This window comes from Physeter macrocephalus, chromosome 20, assembly GCF_002837175.3.
Source record: "Physeter macrocephalus isolate SW-GA chromosome 20, ASM283717v5, whole genome shotgun sequence".
In the NCBI taxonomy this organism is placed as follows: domain Eukaryota; kingdom Metazoa; phylum Chordata; class Mammalia; order Artiodactyla; family Physeteridae; genus Physeter; species Physeter macrocephalus.
Genome location: NC_041233.1, coordinates 38,222,272 through 38,244,099, shown reverse-complemented (window position 1 = coordinate 38,244,099; position 21,828 = coordinate 38,222,272). Strand labels below are relative to the sequence as shown.

General features: G+C 36.2%; 1 protein-coding gene across 3 annotated transcripts in view; it reads right to left on the bottom strand.

Moving 5' to 3' along the window:
• The window catches only part of ZFAND4 (zinc finger AN1-type containing 4), a 201,238-nt gene that overhangs the window by 119,597 nt on the left and 59,813 nt on the right, over positions 1 to 21,828 (bottom strand). For 2 of the 3 annotated variants that reach the window (XM_028481303.2, XM_028481305.2), the window contains exons 3-5: positions 12,788 to 12,863; positions 11,794 to 11,861; positions 7,830 to 8,016 (exon numbers count right to left, since the gene is read on the bottom strand). In XM_028481303.2, the coding sequence (XP_028337104.1) occupies positions 7,830 to 8,016; positions 11,794 to 11,861; positions 12,788 to 12,863 (331 nt within the window). Of the gene's footprint in view, positions 1 to 7,829; positions 8,032 to 11,793; positions 11,862 to 12,787; positions 12,864 to 21,828 lie in introns of all 3 variants that reach the window. The other variant, XM_055080935.1, reaches the window with a different exon arrangement.

The following is a 21,828-nucleotide window of genomic DNA, read 5'->3' as shown; positions in this document are numbered from 1 at the left end:
AAATGTATTTCAAAAATATATTTCTTATGAGAAAAAAAGTAAATGGGGATAAATATCATGATCTAGCATTACTGAAAATCTAGTACAGCTGAGCTTCTCTGAAGTCAGTATACCATAAGTGAAGATCTTTTATGCTTGGAAATGTAACCAGACAGAATAGCACAGATTTTAAAATGAAAAAAGACACCTTGGTCAAGTCATGACACAAATTATTAAACATGTAAAACATTCCAATTACTGATCAATCACAATAACATTTATTCATAACTTAACATATTTATTATTTGAAGCCCCTTCTCTTTGACTACATAATGCCACAATATAATGCCACAATATAATGGCACTATCACACTATCCTCATATTTATTCTTATATGTCTATCTTTCCCTCTTATTCCCCCATATGTAAGCAAGTTGAAAGCAGATATTAATATTAGGCTTGGGACTTTCCTGGTGGCACAGTGGTTAAGAATCCACCTGCCAATGCAGGGGACACAGGTTCGACCCCTGATCTGGGAAGATCCCACATGCTGCGGAGCAGCTAAGCCTGTGCGCCACAACTACTGAAGCCCGTGCGCCTAGAGCCCATGCTCCACAAGAGAAGCCACCGCAATGAGAAGCCTGCGCACCGCAGTGAAGAGTAGCCCCTGCTCACCACAACTAGAGAAAGCCTGCAGGCAGCAATGAAGACCTAAAGCAGCCAAAAATAAATTTTAAAATATATATATTAGGCTTTGTTCATCTTCCTAGTCTTAGCACCTGGCACAATGCTTGGCACACATTTAACAAACGTTTGCTGAACTGAACACAAACATAATTAAAATTTCATTCAGCTTTTTCAGTAATGGGAAAATTAAAATGGTACACAAGCTCAGCATATTTGAATAATGACTGAAATTTTAAATTGAGCATAAGAAGCATGTGCACTAGTCACCGTGCCCAATTTACTGTATCTACGCTAAAGCAGTATGAGAATTAATAAGATTTCTTGTTCTATATGGTGGTAAGAAATGGAAACAATTTAAGATAACCTTAATAGGGCATATTCCATAACACTTCTGAAGGACATACTACCACCACACAAAGGTAAAGTAGAGTGGATAGCCCCATTCCTAAACTTTACATGGTGAAACCGGTGACATTCTGAAATCATGGGTTAATTACATTGCACAGCAGCCACAGGTATCAGGAGGAAGAATGGCGGAAATTGGTCTTCATAGCCAATTCAGTCCCTAGTGTTTGACTCGTGACTATCATTTCGATCTATTATAGATGCCTAGTATAATATCAAAATTGACACAATGGACACAACACTAAATTGACACTGCTACCATTTACTGAATGCCTACTCTGCCAGGCACTTTCCGCGTATTATTTCTAATCCTCACAAAAACTACATAAGATGATATTATATCCCATTTTATAAATGAGGAACCTGCAGTTGAGAGAGGTTAAATGATTTTGTTCAAGATCAGAGAGCTAGTAAATGGTGCACCTAAGATTCAAATCCTCTGTCTGGTTCCAAAGTCTATTCTTTATACTACTTTCTGTTGCTTCCCCAGGCAGCAAACAATAGACCTTACTGCGTCATACTTATGTATCCAAATTAATTAACAGAATTTATAGTATGTGAAGGCGCTCATCTTGAACTTAACTATACCTGAAAAGGAAGGTTGAGGTGAAGATTTTTGCCAGTTCACCCTTGGAGGTGGAAGGAATGACTCAAGTATATTCTATTTTTGGTCACCTTATAATACTTTAACTTCAACTACTTCTCTGTTATGTCCCATGGCATTTTAAATTTATCCATATTGAATACTAAAATAGGTTTCTGACTCAACCTTCCTGTCATAAAAAACTGGTCCTTTACTATTTTCCCATAGAGACCAGTGTGTGTGTGTGTGTGTGTGTGTGTGTGTGTCCCTTGGAGGTGGAAGGAATGACTCAAGTATATTCTATTTTTGGTCACCTTATAATACTTTAACTTCAACTACTTCTCTGTTATGTCCCGTGGCATTTTAAATTTATCCATATTGAATACTAAAATAGGTTTCTGACTCAACCTTCCTGTCATAAAAAACTGGTCCTTTACTATTTTCCCATAGAGACCAGTGTGTGTGTGTGTGTGTGTGTGTGTGTGTGTGTGTGTGTGTGTGTGTGTGTGTGTGTGTGTGTGTGTGTGTGTATTTGTACGTTAAAAAGTACAATCATGATAAATATTTCATGGGCTGCATTTTAGAGGATAAAAAAACATTTTTAAATTCACCTAATTTGGGGACTTCCCTGGTGGCACAGTGGTTAAGACTCTGTGGTCCCAATGCAGGGGGCCCAGGTGCAATCCCTGGTCAGGGAACTAAATCCCACGTGCATGCCACAACTAAGAGTTCGCATGCCGCAACTAAGGCTCAGTGCAACCAAATAAATAAATAAATATTAAAAATATATATGTTTAAAAAAATTCACCTAATTTTTTCAAAATACCACATTATTGTGTTTCCTCTCACAAAGCATAGATTCATGGGATCAGTTAGAAGCCAATCCCAATTTTTTTCTAAATGGAAAAATGTAACTAGACCAGGATAACACAGTAATTTATAAACTTAATCCAAGAATATCTTTCTTTATTTTTAAATATTCTAAATATTTTCTTGAATGCTATATTTGTTTCTAAATCTTTTAACCTAATAATAGGATTAAAGAATAAGAGATGGGCAAATGTAATATTTATTCCAACAAGAATATTATTCACCCTGAAGCCAACTCCTTATGTGACTTTCACAGATAAGTTACCATTTAATTAAGTGTTGCAATGCCTCCTTTTATTTCTTCCCACTTAAAAAAGCAGTAAGGTAGCACAATTAACTAAAAAGATTTGAGACTAAAAATGATGACTGATACTAGATTTTGTATCAGAATGAATCAAATAACCCTCTGTTTCTTCTTAGAGCAAGAGTCAGCAAACTATGACCAAGGTCAAATTCAGTCCACCACTTTTTTTTTTCTTAATAAATTTATTTATTTTATTTATTTATTTTTGGCTGCATAGGATCTTTGTTGCTGTGCACAGGCTTTCTCTAGTTGCAGCGAGCGGGGGCTACTCTTAGTTGTGGTGCGCGGGCTTCTCATTGTGGTGGCTTCTCTTGTTGCAGAGCATGGGCTCTGGGCGTGCGTGCTTCAGTACTTGTGGCTCGTGGGCTCAGTAGCTGTGGCTCGTGGGCTCTGGAGCGCAGGCTCAGTAGTTGTGGCACATGGGCTTAGTTGCTCCACAGCATGTGGCATCTTCCCAGACCAGGGCTCGAACCCATGGCCTCTGCATTGGCAGGCGGGTTCTTAACCACTGTGCCACCAGGGAAGCCCCCACCACTAATTTTTGATTGGCCCACAAGCTAAGAATGGTTTTTACACCTTTAGATAGTTGAAAAAATCAAAATAATAATATTTCATAGTGTGAAAATTATGTGAAATTCACATTTGTGTCCAATAAAGTTTTGCTGGAACACAGCCACACTCACTTGATCACATATTGCATGCACTGCATACTGCTCTTACACTACAATGGCAGAGTTGAATAGATGCAAAAGAAATTGTACGTGGCTCTCTCATTGCTTTGTACTGTGGTTTAGCACACTATAAATCACAGTGGCACAGTCATAATCAACAACACTTAGATTGCCATGTGTATCACTGTACAATGACATTTTATTACCAGTATGTACCCAACATGTCAAAATGAAGAGAAGAGTGGACTTCAAATGCTGCAGTTTTAAGACACAGTAGAGAGTGGATCATTTTGCTATCAACTAAATAGCAAAATATGGCGTTTATTATACAATGACACTATAGCTATGCTAAAGAAAAACAACATATTTGGACATTATCAGACTAAGGACTCATCACAACATTCCCAACTTGCAGGAAAGCAATGGTCAGAAAAAGCAGAAAATTTAAAATGGAATATCTCATCACAGTATAATTTCTTCACAAAAATAAATGAAAATGAGAGTGCAACCAAAAGAAGTTTCCGAGTGGCTTATTTACTAGCCAAACAAGGAAATGTTTACCAATTGTGAATTAATTAAGCCATTTTTTATCACAGCAGTTGAAAGAATGTACCCAAAGAAAATAAACTTGTTTAAAGACTACTTCTTTGGCAAGAACAATTTCTAGAAGAGTTGAAATCACTGGAAGCAACATCAATAGTTAATTAAAAAATCAGGCAAATGATTTGGAGTCATTTTCCTTGGCTCTTGACGAGTCAAGATAAGCTAGATACTATTCAGTTGTTTTTGCTTATTCAGGGTATCAAAACCAAATTTGAATTGACTGAAGAACTAGCCCCCATATATTGTCTGCATGAAACAACTACATTTAAGAATATTTTCAAAGAAATTGCTAAAACACTAACAGTACAACTTGAAGTAAAATCTACAAGTGATGGAGCAAAAATATGTGTGGAACAGAAAAAACAAGCTTTTTTGGACAAATGTACAAAGCTAATGAAATGTAAGGTGTTTAAAACCTATGGTTACTCATTGTGTTATTCATCAGCAGGTAATCGTGCAGTAAATATTTCAATCTATCATTACTGAATTACTGAACTAACAGTGTCAATGGTAGACTTCATTTGTCTCATGGACTTAACCATTAGTTCAATGGCTTGGCAGTAGCAGCTTTATTGTGATTTTTTTCAGCTCAGGGCTGACACTGAATTTTTCTGAATGAGAAGAACCACTCACAACCGCTAATATCCAATGCAGAATGCCTTTGGAAATTAGTTTGTGCTGTGTACTTGATAATATTCCTTAGTGAATTCCACCTAAAATTACAAGGCAAAACAGTACTTACATGAGAAACTTACACTGCAGCAATGTCATACTGACAACTAGCATTACTTGGAATCACATGTAATATCATGCTTTCAAAAGTTAAAAACAAAGCGAGATCTCCATTCCCACACAAATTTGCAGCAGACATACTTTCCAAACTCAAATTACACTCCCAGCAGCATTTTCATACCTCACTGTAAGTTAAAGGAAATCTGTGTATTTCAAAATCTATTTAAATGTGCAATTGAGAAGCTCTACCTATGTTCAATTGGAAGTGACGGATCTGCAACATAATGAAATGCTAAAGGCAAACAGCAAGGGAAGACTCTAACAGAATTCTATAAATGCCTTCCAAGTGATGAATATGCTCAATTAAAATCATATGCTCATGGACTGCTATCATTATTTGGCAAGTACCTATCTGTGTGAAATGAAATTTTCAAAGGTAAAGTACATAAAATCTCATTCCAGATCAATATTAACAAATGAACTTTTACAACTGATTCTGCAAATTTGGTAGGCAACACTAGCTTTCAACCCCTTAACTAAACTATTACTCCCACACAAAAGAATTCCATTCTTCTCGTCAGTAGACCTGAATTACACACGTGCACACACACACTATTCTTCTTATATTTTGAATTTTGTCTGTAAAAATTTTGTGAAAATTTGTTTTCTCTTGTTATATAAGTACTTACATGGTATCCTTAGTTTTTATCTCTTGGCCTGGAAACCCTAAAATAGTTACTATCTGGCCCTTTACAGAAAAAGTTTGCTGCCCTCTATTGTGGAGTAAGAAAGCCTCTCCTAGAATAGGCAAGATAAGGTATGACCAGAAAAGGTTTTCTGCTCTGCTTCCTCACCCACCCTATCCCTTCTCCAATTCTGGTAAGTGAATAGAAAGGAAAAGAAAAATAAAACATATCTTAAGAGGAACAATAATAATACAATTTTAACTGAAATCCATAACAACATTTGGATTATGTCTTAAACACAAATAGAAGCTGACTGGGGAAAAACTGGGGTAAAAGGAGTAAATGATGTTTTAAGCAAAAGAAAAAAGATGTACAAAAACATGACATAATTAAAGAGACCTGTAAAAATGAAGATAACAGGTTTTGAAGGGCCTTCCATGCTAAGCTATGGAGCTTAGATTTTCTCCTTTAGGAAAGGAGAGCCAAAAGAGGATTTCCTAAGGAAGAAAACCAAAACAACAGCTAGCTAGCACATGGAGAGACTGGTATAAAGAAATTCTACTCATGGTCTAAGTGAGAGACCCTGGATTAAAGCTGCAGCCCTCACTGGTCCCTCTTCTCTACCTTTAGCCCATACATTTAAGGCATGTTAGCAATGCTAACCAGAGCCTGACACGTAGAGTCAACAGTCAACGCCCATTTGTCACATCTGCACTCTGGCCCCAAAGAATGAGTATAATCTCTCTTCCACATAACACTCTGAGGTGAGGCAGAATCCTAAAGGAATCCCCAGGACTCCCAATTCCTGGTGCTTACTCCCTGTACACTCTCCTAGCCTTGAGTTTGGGCATGACCTATGACTTGCTTCTATACAACAGAATATGGTAAAAGTAAAGGGATTTTCAGATGTAATTTAGGCCCCAAATCAGTTGATTTTGAGTTAATCAAAAGAGAACTGAGGGAAGCTTCTACCCAATAGCCAGTAAAAGAACCAGGGCCCTCAGTCATATGACTGTCAGGAAATGAATTATGCCAGCAAAGTGAATGAGCTTAAAAGTAGATTCTCTTCCCCAATCAAGCCTCCAGGTAAGAGTACAACTTTGCCAACACCTTGACTGCAGCTTTGTGGGAGCCTGAGCAGAGCACCTGGCTAAACCATGCCTAGACTCCCAATGCGTAGAAACTGATTTCCAGACTACAAGTTACTTTTTGTATGAACGGTATTGCAACTAGGTTTTTATGCTGTAGAATTAAATTTAGTTACCCGTAATACCTTTCCTTCCTTTGTCTGCCTGTCCTACTCCTCTTTTAAGGTCACTTTTTCTCAGAGGTTGTCCCTAACTCCCCACCTTTCAGGCAAAATGAAGGCCTTCTTATCTGCTTTTCCAGAGATGTTGATGTCTTTTTATAACAACTGCCAAAATTATATTATAGATACTATTTATAGCAGATTGCATGCTCCATGAAGGGAGGGAATATAATCTTTATAACCTAGTGCCTAGTGTAAAGACTGACTATAAAAGTTCAGTAAATTTTTAGTAAATGTTTTAAAGTGAAAGGAGGTAAAGAATCATAGTAAGGCAGAGTGCATAGAAACTTGAAGGTTACCTTGTCCAATTTACTAAGTTTTCTATTGCCTAGCTAAGTACCTTTAAGTTGTTTCCTTCTGATTTTAGAATATAACAACTCCTCTTCTTCTTTTCTTTTAAGGATTATATGTTTTGTTATTATTTATTTATTTGGGGGGGGCCTCACTGTGCAGCTTGTGGGATCTTAGCTCCTCGACCAGGGATTGAATCCAGGCCCTTGGCAGTGAGAGTGCAGAGTCCTAACCACTGGACCGCCAGGGAATTTGCCCTCCTCCTTTTATACAGTAGGAAAACAAGACTAGAGAAGTAAAGAGATTTATCCATCTTTAAGCAGCAGAGTTAAATTTTGGAAAAAAAGAGCAACTTTAGGCTTAACCCTTTCTATTATGCCACGGTTGTATAATAACACACTATTATAACAAGACTCTATAATCTAGTAGGCATCTTAGACTTTCATAAAATGACAGAAATAAATATTTTTTACGAAAAATCCTACTCCATAAAGAAATTTCAGTTTTAGAAATTACTCATATCAATCATACGAAGGACAATTTCAGAATTATATAATTGAGGTGGGGTGGGGGAAAAGGGGAGAATGAATAAAATTTAGTTAGTCTTGTGAATATAATAAGATTATTTTGACAACACAAGGTAAACATAAGGCTTATGGGTGTATCATACAATGTTCTAAGTGAGACATGCAAATGAAAACCTATTTACCTTAAAGATTCAGATAATGGTGTTAAAGTGCCATCTCCCCTGTCTACTACACGAAAGAAATTCAATCGATCTCCTTCTCGGTATACCAGAAATGTAACTTGTTTGTTGCAGGAGGTCTTCTCCCAGACCTCACCTCGACTGGAATCCATGTACTCAGCCATCTCCCTAAGTGGATCTTCCATAGGAACTACAAATGGAAAAACTGATAAACAAGCTTTCAATTTATATCAAGTTTAATGCATCTTGCTACACTGTCAGGATATAAGGTGCTGAATTTGAACAACAATCCTATGCATACAATACATATATATTACATTCTTCAAATAAGTTTCTGGTCTTTTTATAGTTAATACAGCATTTTCTATGTTGTATTAATATGAAAGAAATGAAATGATTATGTTGTTATGTACAAAGACAGGGTTTAACCAAATACATGAGGTTTTTCCTGTGTCACTGGAGAGTATATTTGTTGATTGTATGACATAATTATCTATAACCATTTTCACTTTACACCTTCCACTCCCTATATTTTCCAATATTGGTTCCAACAATCAATAATTAAAAAGCAATGTAAATTCCACTTACTTTAGATTAAAAAAACAAACACACACACTATTGGGGAACATATGTTAGAAATTAGAAGTGAATTCCTTTTTTTCTTTCTGGTTTTATATAAAGGCTGATTCTTCTTAGAATTGTTTCTTGACGTGAAGGTAGGCAATTAAAAGTACACAGTAACCCAGAACACAAGGGGGTCCCTTAGTGTGCTAAAACTGCTATGTGTGTAATGATCAGTATGTTGTTTCTTGAAAGCATCCTCCCAGGACCCCACTTGTCCTGGTATGTATCTATGTGTCTAGTCAGAACACGTGGCTCTAGCGGCCTGGCACTGTCATCAGGTTTGAATGACACTGCACAGCCATCACCTCAACCCACTCTCATCCATAGCAGCCACAGACAGATTCCGCTCCTGTGGTGGGGACAAGCCTCAAGAGACTGCTAGCTCACAGCCTGAATGTTCTAAACGCCCCTGAACCTCAGATCAGGGAGTCTAAGCAATGGCTGAGGGAAAAAAAGTTCACTCCCAAAGACGTTTTCATGTCAAGCTGCAGAAACATTTGTTCCTTCTTAAAAGAGGCAACAATTTCTCAGACTCTATATAACTTTCATTCAAGTAGCTTACTTATTAACAGAAAAACAGTGCTGAACTGTTATCTGAACCTGTCAAAAAGTTACAGAAATAATAAATATTAAACTCTGAAAGTAATGAGGTAAAAACATTGAAGATGTTCCCATATCCTAAATTCAATTCCACCACTACTAAAACACAAAAACTTCAGAAACATAATAAGATTTACCTTGTTTTACAAAAATAGTTGGATGTTTTGAAAGACTCTTTCATAGGCACAAGATGTGTAAATATTAAAGGACATTTTTAAAACAGTTTCTTGCCATTTTAAGTTTATGCTACATTTTCCAAATTACATTAATAAGAAACAAAAACTATGCTACCACCATTACTAAAACCACATGAAAGTCTTGTTTAAACCAAGAGAATGTGCCTTACTTAGGGAGGCACTGGCGTTGAATATGTGTATGCACCTATGTGTATGTATGCACACCCCTTTTCATAATAGAAAAATCATTTAGATTTCATCAGGTATAAAACATTATGTATATAGTTTAGGATAAAATTTAATTTTAGGAAGGAAAGCTTTTTTTTTTTCTTTTTGGCCATGCCATACAGCTTGTGGGATCTTAGTTCTCTGGCCAGGGATGGAACTTGTGCCTGCTGCAGTCAAAAGTGCAGAGTCCTAAACACTGGACCACCAGGGAATTCCCAGGAAAGTATTTTCCATGTTGTTTTGATAATGGTTAATTCAAAAACAATTTTAAAAGCTAAATATTACTGGAGTTCACACAATAAAGATATTTTCTAAACCATAATTTTCAAGTAAGACTAAATTGGGTTGGCCAAAAAGTTCGTTCGGATTTTTCTGTGAAACGAACTTTTTGGCCAACCCAATAGCTAAAAAATAAGGTTTCTGAAATACATTATGGAGAATTTCTAGATCTGGGTACAGTTTTTCTTTTTCACCAAGTTTTCAGTGATGTAAGGTAGACAACAGCTACATTTTCATTTTAAAAGTTGATTCACTAAAGGCAAAATTATTAAGAACTCAGTCTAAAATCTAAAAAAAAAGACAAGTTCTAGGTACTGATTCTTCAATTTACAAACAAGGCACAGGAAGTTGTAGGGAAAAAAGTATTACAAAGCTTCAACTACCAAAGGGTAATGATGCCTTCCACTTTCATTTTGTTTTAAGTTAAAAACATACATGTATTTTAAACTCAGAATCTGTGGTACTTATCCACATAAACATATTTTTAGTCCTAGTAAGAAAAGTAGGTGCCTGATAAAACATTCTGTTTAAAGACAATACTATACACAAATAACAAACTTTGAGAAATATAATACAATGGAATTCACATGTCATTAAATTCGCGTCTTATAATGGCTCAGTAAACACATTAGGGTTCTTCTACTACCCTCAGAATGGCTACTATAAACCTCATTTAATGTTACGTGGGACAATTTCATAGGTCCAACTAATAGAAAGTCCCTGATATTATGAATCTAGTTAATCAGCTCTAACATTATTATCTTTGTTTTTTTCTAACTTATCCAAAACAGTTAAACAGCCAAAGTAACATATCTCACAAAATCCTCTTGAAATAGCTAGGAAACAGATAGTGATAACTCTATTTTCTAATCAAAATTATGAAGCATGGAGATGAACTCTGACTTGTGGAAGAAGTATAAGCCATGAGTAGAATCAGTACTCAACATTCAATTTTCTGGTTAGTGAAGGATCAAACAAATACAAAGGCCTTCCCCCAAACGAGGCCCACAGAGCAGGACTACTCTGAGAAATCGAAGCATGCCTCTACTTTGTGAGGATCCATCTGATGTACCTGAATCAGGGACAAACGTGAACACTCCCAGTTCTTCCCATGCTTAGAACTTTCTTATTAATCAAGTCTCTGCTCACATCATCATCTCCCAGGGCTCTTCCACAATTGTCCTCCTACTACCCTACTTCCACAGACACTGTCATGCTACCCTATTCCCTCCATAGCACTTACAGCTGCTTGAAGTAACATCAATTCTTCACATGTTTATTGTGGACACTGTGATGAAGCAGAAACTTCTTCTCCCATGAACTACTGCACTGAACATCTAGTAGATGTTCAAAATGTGTTTGCTGAATGTCTCTCTCAGACACCACCCACATTCTGAAAAAAAGGCTTCAACAGGACTGTGATAATATCTATAAAACCCAAATGCATCACAAATCAGGCTAAGAGGTATCTTTGGAATTTCCTACAGCAATCATTACCCCAGGAGTTGAAGACTCAGTGGATTAAAAAAGCAAGACAAGTAAAATGAACCTAAACACAATGATAACAACGTAATATTTGTACTATGCCATCCCACTGCCCTTCCCTATACTGGTGAGGTTTATATTTAAATCTCTTTGGAATCAGGAATCATGAGATTTCCTGGAATATGAGCTCCTGCCCCTCATTTAGGCTTTAAAAAACAATGCTGAAGGACCTACTATATAGCACAGGGAACTATACTCAATATTTTATAATAACCTATAAGGGAAAAGAATCTGAAATAAATATATATATTCATATATATGTATAACTGAATCACTTTGCTATAAACCTGAAACTAACACAACATTGTAAATCAACTATACTTCAATAAAAATAAAATAAAATTTTAAAAAATAAAATAAAAAAAGAACAATGCTGAGAGAAACAATGAGGTTCTTCTAAGACCTAATAGCAGAAAGAGAACCTGAATAAAACCTGAGGCTATAAAAACACCACCTGGCTTGAAGATTATTATTGTCAAATTGCTTTAATATACATAATTTTAACATATGCCTACCTCTTCTAGTATTTATAGGTCCACCACGCATAGCCAAAACCAGCTTCAAGGTACAACCTTCTGAAATGCTGTGGATAATTAACACAAAAATAAACCACAATCATCAAAATACATTCAGTGTTAAATATACACATAATTATGCGCTGGTTTATCACAGTGCCTACTCTCTAAAAGATAAAAAAAAAAGATATAGCAATGTGCATAAATATAAAATGTTAATTTATTTACTTGCATAAATAATGAAAACATGAAGAAGTTCTCATAAGCCTTAAATATGACATGAATAAAAGTATGAAAAGGACCTCTGTGGTTTAGCCTCTTCATTTCACATGTCAGGCCCTAAGAAGAAAAGAAGCTTGTTCAAGACCCAAAGTGTTAGAAATATCAGATCTATTTAATAAAATAAAACAATAGAAGAATAACAAATCTACAAGATCTCCCAACTCCCAGTGTGCTCCCAGCTATTCCACATGGCCTCTGACCCTTTTTTTTAAGGAAAGAATGAAGAATTATGTGAGAGAAGGGAGAAAGACAAAAGGTCTGATGGTGTATCTACAATCACTGATGCACACAGTGTCACTCAGTATCACATTAGGAGGGCCGAAGAAAAATGAAAGACTTGGTGAAGAGCAATACTCTCTTACCCAGTACTCTTGTGAAAATGGAAAGAAAAGGAAGGTAGCCAGATGGGAATGAGTCAATATTCAAAGAAAGGAGCAAAGAAGGCAAGATAAGAAGAGGAAGTCTAAAAAGGCAGGGGTAAGTGGCTTGGTGTGAATAATGAAAAGGTAAAACAAAGAATCAGAGGACAAAGATCAGGTAGCATGGGTACTGAGCCGACACATCTTAAAGTTCAGGATTTACACTAAAATCTAGGGATAAAAACTATTCAGAAGAAGAAGAGACATGATTCAAGGATTCAGAAGAAAAACACTGGTATATGGAGTCATAATTCTGAGCGTCTATAAGATATCTGATACACAGTTACACTCACTTGTAATCATTCAAGCAATAAGCATCTTCAAGTTCCATGTTATTCCAAATTAAGTGCTGCTGACAGATGGGGATACCTTAGGGGAAGGTTATAAAAAAATTGGTTAAAAATTCAATAGTATCTTGGAAAGAGCATGATACAAATCAATTTTATCAAAGAAATAATAATAAATTAAACACAATTCTAAATTGAATGCTAGATGCTTAACTAAACTGTACAGAATCGTAGGTAAAAGGCGTGGCTAAAAGTAGATATGATCCAATCCACTCACTAGAAAAGAACAGTATGTTTCAGTAACTCTCTGGCCTTGAAACAAAGTATAAAATTAGGCAGCCCTTTAAAAAGATACCTTGAAACGAGCCCTGAAGAGTTTAAGATATAACACCTAGAAAACAGTTCTCAATACTGCAAAGTACAGCCTTCATTCAGTTATATTCAGCATTAAAAGTGTATTATGAGTGGAGAGTGAGCAAAATGGGTGAAAGGGGTTAAAAATGTACAACCTCCCAGCTATAAAATAAGCAAGTCATGGGGATATAATGTACAACATGGAGACTATAGTTAATAATATTGTGTTGTATATCTTAAAAGTTTTCATCATAAGAAAACACAATTTTGTAACTATGTATGGTGATGGATGTTGACTATTAACTAGACTTACTGCATTGATCATTTTGCAATACAGTAGTCCCTTGGTATCCGAGGGGTACTGGTTCCAGGTCCCCTGCAAATACCAAAATCCACGGATGCTCAAGTACCTTATACAAAATGACATAGTATTTATTTGCACATAACCTATACTCATCCTCCTGTATACTTTAAATCATCTCTAGATTACTTGTAATACTTAATACAAAGTAAACACTATGTAAATATTTGCCAGAATGATGCAAATTCAAGTTTTGCTTTTTGGAACTTTCTGGATTTTTTTTTCCCCAATAATTTCGATCTACAGTTGGTTAAATCCTCAGATGCAGAACCAGAGGATACATAGGGCCAACTTTATATACAAATATCAAATCATTATGTTGTACCCCAGAACTAATATGTCAATTAAATCTAAATTTAAAAATATATGGAACATGGGGCTTCCCTGGTGGCGCAGTGGTTGAGAATCTGCCTGCCAATGCAGGGAACGCGGGTTTGAGCCCTGGTCTGGGAAGATCCCACATGCCGCGGAGCAACTGGGCCCGTAAGCCACAACTACTGAGCCTGCGCGACTGGAGCCTGTGCTCCGCAACAAAAGAGGCCGCGATAGTGAGAGGCCCGCGCACCGCGATGAAGAGTGGCCCACGCTTGCCACAACTAGAGAAAGCCCTCGCACAGAAACGAAGACCCAACACAGCCATAAATAAATAAATTTTTAAATATATATATATATATGGAACATTTAATTTAGCTTATTTGTCCCTAAAATTTTGTATTCTAAAAATCTGTTCTGAGAATAACATGTTCACAGGGAATAATGATTGTTTATATGTGAGTTTATTTAGTGATTCAGATAGCATCTTTCATATTCTTCCAAATGGAAAGGTCAATAATCCTGAAACAGGGCACAGAATATAATTTCCCATAAAACATTAATATATTAGAAAATTCCTCCCACCCTAATGTTTGAATGTGATTATAGTCCATAACTGCATATTGACATACTTTTTTGTAGAGTCTGAACACTAATTAAAGAATAATTCAATCTTTAATAAAAAGTATATTATGGGCAATTTTCAATGCTGAAAATTATGGTCTACAAGACAGTTTCTCTGCATTTCTGTGATGTTAATTAAAGGAATGTTAAAGCAGATTCCATACTCCAGCATAAACTTTTTTTTTTTTTTTGCAAACTGCACATTTGAATGCCCAAAGACTACTAGCCAGAGAGTGAGCATTATCTATTCAATAGAACATTTAACGGCTACAGATACTGATGTTAATGAATATCTTTTTCAAATATCTCACATACTGCCTTCTCAAATTACTTTTGCTTGTGATACTATAAAATAAGTTGACTAGAATCATAGCAGTAAGTGCCATATGTGTTAGCATTTATTATTTTAAGCCAAGCACTGTTATAAATGCTTGACCTGTATTACCATAATTTAACTGCAACAACAATAATCTTGTGAAGCAGGCATCACCATTATGCTTATTTCACAGATGATAAAACTGAAGCACTGAGAGATTAAGTGACACCCAGAGAGTATGTGGATTAGACATGTAAAGCCCCAGCAGGCTAACTCCAGAAACTGCACTCAACCTTTATGCTAATCAGTCTCTAGAAAATCAGTCTCCATAAAGCAAAAGTAGCTGTCTAGGTGTATGTTTAAGTAGTGTTGCTGTTAGTAGACCTGAATGTCTACTAAACGTTCACCAAATGTTCCAAAAGATCATCATGGAATACAGCCCACATGGGCTGAGGAGGTGGATATACATATATCTCCCAAATGGGAACAGTTCACTCTTTTTGCTTCCAGTTAAAAAAGAATGCCAGTAAGGAAAGGATTTTAACCTAGAAATTATTTCACATTAAAAGTATTTTAATATTAAAAAAATTTTAATATGCTCTGGTCATATTTTCAATCAAAATTACAGGATTTCACCAGGATAACTAAATAAAGCAACTTGGGTAGGTAACACCATTATTTACATTCAACCAACATTGTACAGTATTATTGCATTAAAAAAAAAACTTTAGAACTGGATTAAAGACAACATAACAACACTGCTTAGATTAACTCCTATAATCACTTTTAATAGACTTAGCTATCAGCAGGCTAAAACAATAGAAGGTTGACAGGCAAAACAGGGTGGCAAGAATCATCAAAGACTGAGCTGTGGTCCTGATGGCCACCTGAGTTACTGGATGACCTTGAGGAAGTCATCACCTCTGTGAGCCTTAGCATCCTCACTTGCACAATAAAAAAGACGGGTTCTTTCTACCAAGAATACTTTTGGAATCTCAAATATACAAAGCAAATCAACTTTCCTTTAAGATAGGGTTGCCAGATTTAGCAAATAGAAATCTGGCAACCCTATTTAAGGGTGGTCCTTTGCCTTTAAACCTCAATGCTAATTTCTTACAACTACATCCAGAAAAATTAATTCCTATTAAACAAACATGTCTTCCCAAAGGACATATTACATATATACTGATTTTTCTATTCAGTGTTTTTAAAACTCTTTACAAATTCAAATATTTATTATAAAAATAGTGACTTATGAAAAAAGACAACACAGAAATATACAAAAGAAAATTAAAACTACATGTAATCCTAAGTCCAGTAAAATCTATTTTCAATATTTGGGGTACACTTCCTTTAAAAACTTATTTTTTTAATAAAATGGGAACATACTTTGAGCTGTTTTATAAACTGTTTTCTTAATATACTTAATATATTGTATATATCTTTCACATCAATAAATGAAAATATACATTGTATGCAATGACTGAACGGTGCTCCAATATATGTTTCTGTCATAATTTATTTACCCAGTCCCCTACTAAGATATATTTTCAGCTATCCAATTTTTTACTATTACAAACAAAGCCATGATAAGTGATATATGAGTGTACGTGTATTTGCAAATATACGTGTGTGTGTGTGTGTGTGTGTGTGTGTGTGTGTGTGTGTGTGTGTGTGTTGTCTGTGTATCTTAGTCTACCTGGGTTGCCATAACAAAAACACCACAGACTGGGTGGCTTAAACAACAGAAATTTATTTTTTCACAGTTCTGGAGGCTGGGAAGTCCAAGATCAAAGCACCAGCTTCATTCTGAGACCTCTTCTCTTAGCTTATAGGTGGCCAACATTTTCCTGTGTGCTCACATGATTTTTTCTTTATGAGTGTGCACAGACAAAAGAAGAATTCCCTGGTGTCTCTTCTTCAAAGGGCACTTACAACCTCATCTAACCCTAATAATGAAACAAACATGTTTCCTGTGTCTTTTTTTTAGAATTTTCACACAGATACATGTATGTTTGAGACCATGTTCATATCTACATTTAGAAAATAAAACAGAATCAACAGGACTTATGGATAATTAAAGACAATGGTGGGCCATAGCTCCCATCTCCCAATATTTCCTCCCCAAACAATACAGAACAGTAAGAAGGGAAATGAATCTACACAGAAACTATGCCCTCAGCCCTCATAACTTGAAGACAGAGAATGTCTAAACTTCAAAAGAACTGGAAATAAAAAGGGGCAATTGCTCTATCCTAGCGTGGGAAATCTCATGCTCCTGTCCCTGCAGGGCTGATCAAGAAAAACTTTGGAGAAGTTTGGAGAGGGAAGGTAGTGCAGTATACAAGTTCAATATAAAACCATCAAAAGGAAGAAGGCAATTCTAAGTCTCAAAAGTCTACCAAAAGGACTCAGACCAGAATACTGACCACAAGTAATGGACTTTAAAGCCAAGCAATTTGAAGGAACTTCTGTAGGAGGCAAAATTCAAAAGAGGAAGAGCATCCATAGTAATTCAGTGTTCAGGGGGAAAAGGAACAAGGGGTAAAAACTTAAGAGTCCTGCAAGACAAAAGATACAACAAAATTGGAGGAATCACGAGTACCCCACTCCCCACCATCACCACAAAACAGACATAAAACATGTGAAAATATCTGGACATTACTAAACTGGCATAGCACCATTAAACAGAATCTGTAAAACACCCGAACACCACAAAAATCAACAGGAGAAAAAAAATAACAAACCCATAGAGAGTTAATAGTAAAAATTAAAAAACAAAATTCCACACCTATCAACCAAGGCAAATTTTACCCAGAAAAATAACCATGAAGCAAAAGAAAACTATAAGGTCACACCCTAAACAGAGTTAAACATACTCAAGCATCTGAAGTATTCAACAGTCTGAATCAGAAATTCAAAAATTAAGAACAGAAAATGTCCAAAAAGGTGGGGGGGGGGGATGAAAAAGACTGCTGACTGAACTCAGAAAAGAAATGGAGGATAAAGACAAAATTACCACAAAAATAAAGAATAAACTGCAAGATACCAAGAGATAATATACTCAACCACATACTCAGTAAAGGACAAGCCAGGAAAACAAGCAAGAGTATGAAAATGACATAAAGAAAGAAGTAAGAAGGGTTAGAGTCAAAGTAGCGGAAATGGAAGACAGGCCAAGAATAATATTCATATTATCAAAGCCCCTAAAAAATAAAATAGTGGAATAGAACTAATACTTAGAAATATAATCCTGGAAAACTTCCAGAAATTGAAGACCTGAATCTATACATTGAAAGGACCCGCTAGGTACCTGGGAAAATTAACCCAGAACTATTGTGCCCAAGACATATCTGAGTAATAAAACTATTTTATTTCAATGACAAAGATAAAATCCCCAACAGTTACTTGAAAAAAAAATCAAATAACTTATAAGGCAAAATAATTAGACCAGGCTCAACAACAAGAAAACAAATAATCTGATTTTTAAATGTCTTTTGAATAGACATTTCTCCAAAGAAGACATACAGATGGCCAATAAGCATATGAAAAGACGGTCAACATCACTAATCATCAGGGAAATGCAAATCAAACCACCATAAGATACCACACCCAAGAGGTTGTCCACTATCAAACTCAGAAAATAACAAGTGTTGGTGAGGATGTAGAGCAACTGGAATGCTGTGCCCTATTGGTGGGAATATAAAACTGTGCAGCCAAAATGGAAAACAGCATGAAGTCTCCTCAAAACATTAAAAATAGAATTACCATATGATCCAGTAATTCTACTTCTGGGTATTTATTCAAAAGAAATCAGGATCTGGAAGAGATATCTGCACGTTCATGTTCATTACAGCTTTATTCATAATAGCCAAGAAATGGAAGTAACCTAAAATATTTATTGACAGATGAATGGATAAAGAAAATGTGTCATAAACATATAATGGAGTATTATTCAACCTTAAAAAAGAAGGAAATCCTGCCACATGCTACAACATGAATGAACCTTGATGACACTATGATAAGTGAAATAAACCAGAAAAGGAGAGAGGGTGGCGATCCTGATTACCAAAGTAGAATTCACAGCCCAAAGCATCAAATGTGACAATGAGGGATATTTTTTAATGTTAAAGTTCATAATGAAGATGTAACACTTATGGATATTCTTATGTATCAAATAACACAAGTAACCACCTTTATAAAACAAAAACTATAGAAGATGCAGAGAGACATAAAGAAAAACACAGTAATAAAAGATGTTAATATACCTTTCAGTACAAGACAGATCAAGCATGAAAAAACACATAAAGATAAGCCAACTGAACAAAATAATCAGTGAGACATGTTTATTGTTCCTAGATGATAATAATACACATACTCAAGGGTCCACGGCACATACACAAAAACTGATCATATATTAGGTCAAAAAGAAAACAATGCTTTCCATAAAATGTAAATATTACAAACAACACTCTGCAATGCAATAAAACTAAAGACTACTAAAAAAACCCCAAAAAACATAAAGGCAATAAATCAAAATCCTAGTTTTTAAAAAACGTTAACAAAGTAGACAAACTACAAGCTAAATGTATTAAAAGGAATAAAAGGGAAGGGAATCACAAATATACAAAAATAAGAAATAGCAAGGGGATAACTTCCTAAGGAACAACAGATTAACAAAATTGATGCCATGAAAGTTAGAAAGCTTGAACAGATCAATCTCCATAGAAGAACTAGAGAATGCTGTTCAGGAATCCCCCACCACACACATACACAATAAAAAGCACCAAGCCAAATGGATTTACAGGAATTTATGAAACCTTTAAAGACAAAATAAACCCTATGATCTACATATTTTTCCAGAGCACTGAAAAGGAATAAAGAAGTAAGGATAGGACTTCCCTGGTGGCGCAGTGGTTAAGAATCTGCCTGCCAGGGCTTCCCTGGTGGCGCAGTGGTTGAGAGAGAGGCCACAACAGTGAGAGGCCCGCGTACCGCAAAAAAAAAAAAAGAATCTGCCTGCCAATGCAGGGGACATGGGTTCGATCCCCGGTCTGGGAAGATCCCACATGCCACAGAGCAACTAAGCCCGCGCGCCACAACTACTGAGCCTGCACTCTAGAGCCCACGTGCCACAACTACTGAAGCCTGCGCATCTAGAGCCCGTGCTCCGCAACAAGAGAAGCCACCGCAATGAGAAGCCCACACACCGCAACAAAGAGTAGCCCCTGCTCACCGCAACTAGAGAAATACCGCACACGGCAACGAAGACCCAACGCAGCCAAAAATAAGTAAACACATTTTTTAAAAAAAGAAGTAAGGAGAGCATCAACTCCTAAACCTAATAAAGACATTACAAAAAATGAAAACTAAAGACCAATATCATTCACTCAAACTTATATAAAAATCTAAATACAGGCAAACAGAATCCTCTAGTACACCAATAAAAGAATTTGCTGTAACCAAGTGGGATGTATTCCAGGATTGTAGATTGGTTCAATACTAAGAAATCTGTTATTAGTAGAGTACTTAGTAGTATTATTATCCAACACATTAACAGCTCTAAGGAAAAAAAATATCTCCATAGGTGCTAAGAAAATCTTTGACAAAATTCAACATCCATTCATGATATTTTAAAAGTCTCAAGAAAATAGGAAATGAGAGATATTCTCTTAACATGTTAAAATACTACTAGTCTTAAAGACAGTATCTTATTTAATGAGGAAATACAAGAAACATTATCCAGTAAGATCAGGAACAAGACAAGATGTCCACCAACTCTGTCACTATTTGACATAGTAAGAGAGGTATCAGTCAATTTAATTAGACAAGAGAAATCAATTAAAGGCCAAAGAATGGTTAAAGAAGTAGTGAAACTATCTCTATTGCAGATGATATGTCAAATATACCTGAAAAACCCTGGAGAATTTATGACAAGACCAAAAGAAAGACAACTGAGTAAATTAGCAGTACATAAAATTAACATACAAATATCCATAGCCTTCAAATAAGCAAGCAATAAACCATTATAGGATACACCAGTAGAGAAAACTTCATTTATAATAACAATAAATATTTAAATATTATTAACTACTGTACTTAGAAATATACGTAACAAGAAAGGTGCAAACCTCTACAAAGAAAATTTTAAAACACTCCTAAAAGATGTAAAAGTGGATGAACAAAACCAAAAAACAACTGTTTTTGGATAGAATGATTCAACATTATAAGATGTTTGTTCTACTTATGTTAATTTATCAATTTAATGCAATCACTCAAAAAATACTAAACTTTTTAAAAGAGCGAGACAAGGCAATAAAGTTAAATCAAATAAGCAAAAATAGCTAGAAAAACACCAAAAAGAGAATTGATGAGTACTAGCCCTACCAGACATGAAAAACATACTATTAAAGCCTCTATAATTAAAAGTGTGATACTGACATATAAAATGTCCAGAAATAGACAGATGATAAAGGTGGGATCTCAAACTACTGAGCCAAAAATGGACTTTAAAAATAAACAGTACATAAGCGCGCCACGTAAAGGGGCTCCAGAAACGGGCGCGAGCCGCGGCTATCAGCGCGGACACCAGAGACAGGCATGAGACACTTAAGGCTGCTGCTGCCGCCACCAAGAAGCCTGTGTGCGAGCACAGGTCACTCTCCACACCTCCCCTCCCTGGAGCCTGTGCAGCCCATCACCGCCAGGGTCCCGGGATCCAGGGACAACTTCCTCGGGAGAATGCACGTCACGCCTCAGGCTGGTGCAATGTCATGCCAGCCTCTGCCGCTGCAGGCTCGCCCCGCATCCGTACCCCTCACTCCCCCCGGCCTGAGCCAGAGCCACCGAATCAGCTGCTCCTTTAACCCTGTCCTGTCTGAGCAAAGAGCAGACGCCCTTGGGCGACCTATGCACAGAGTGGGGGCCAAGTCCAAAGCTGAACCCCAGGAGCTGTGCGAACAAAGAGGAGAGGGCGAGGTCTCTCCCAGCAGCCTCAGAAGCAGCGGATTAAATCTCCACAATCAACTTGAAGTGCCCTGCATCTGTGGAATACCTGAATAGACAGCAAATCATCCCAAG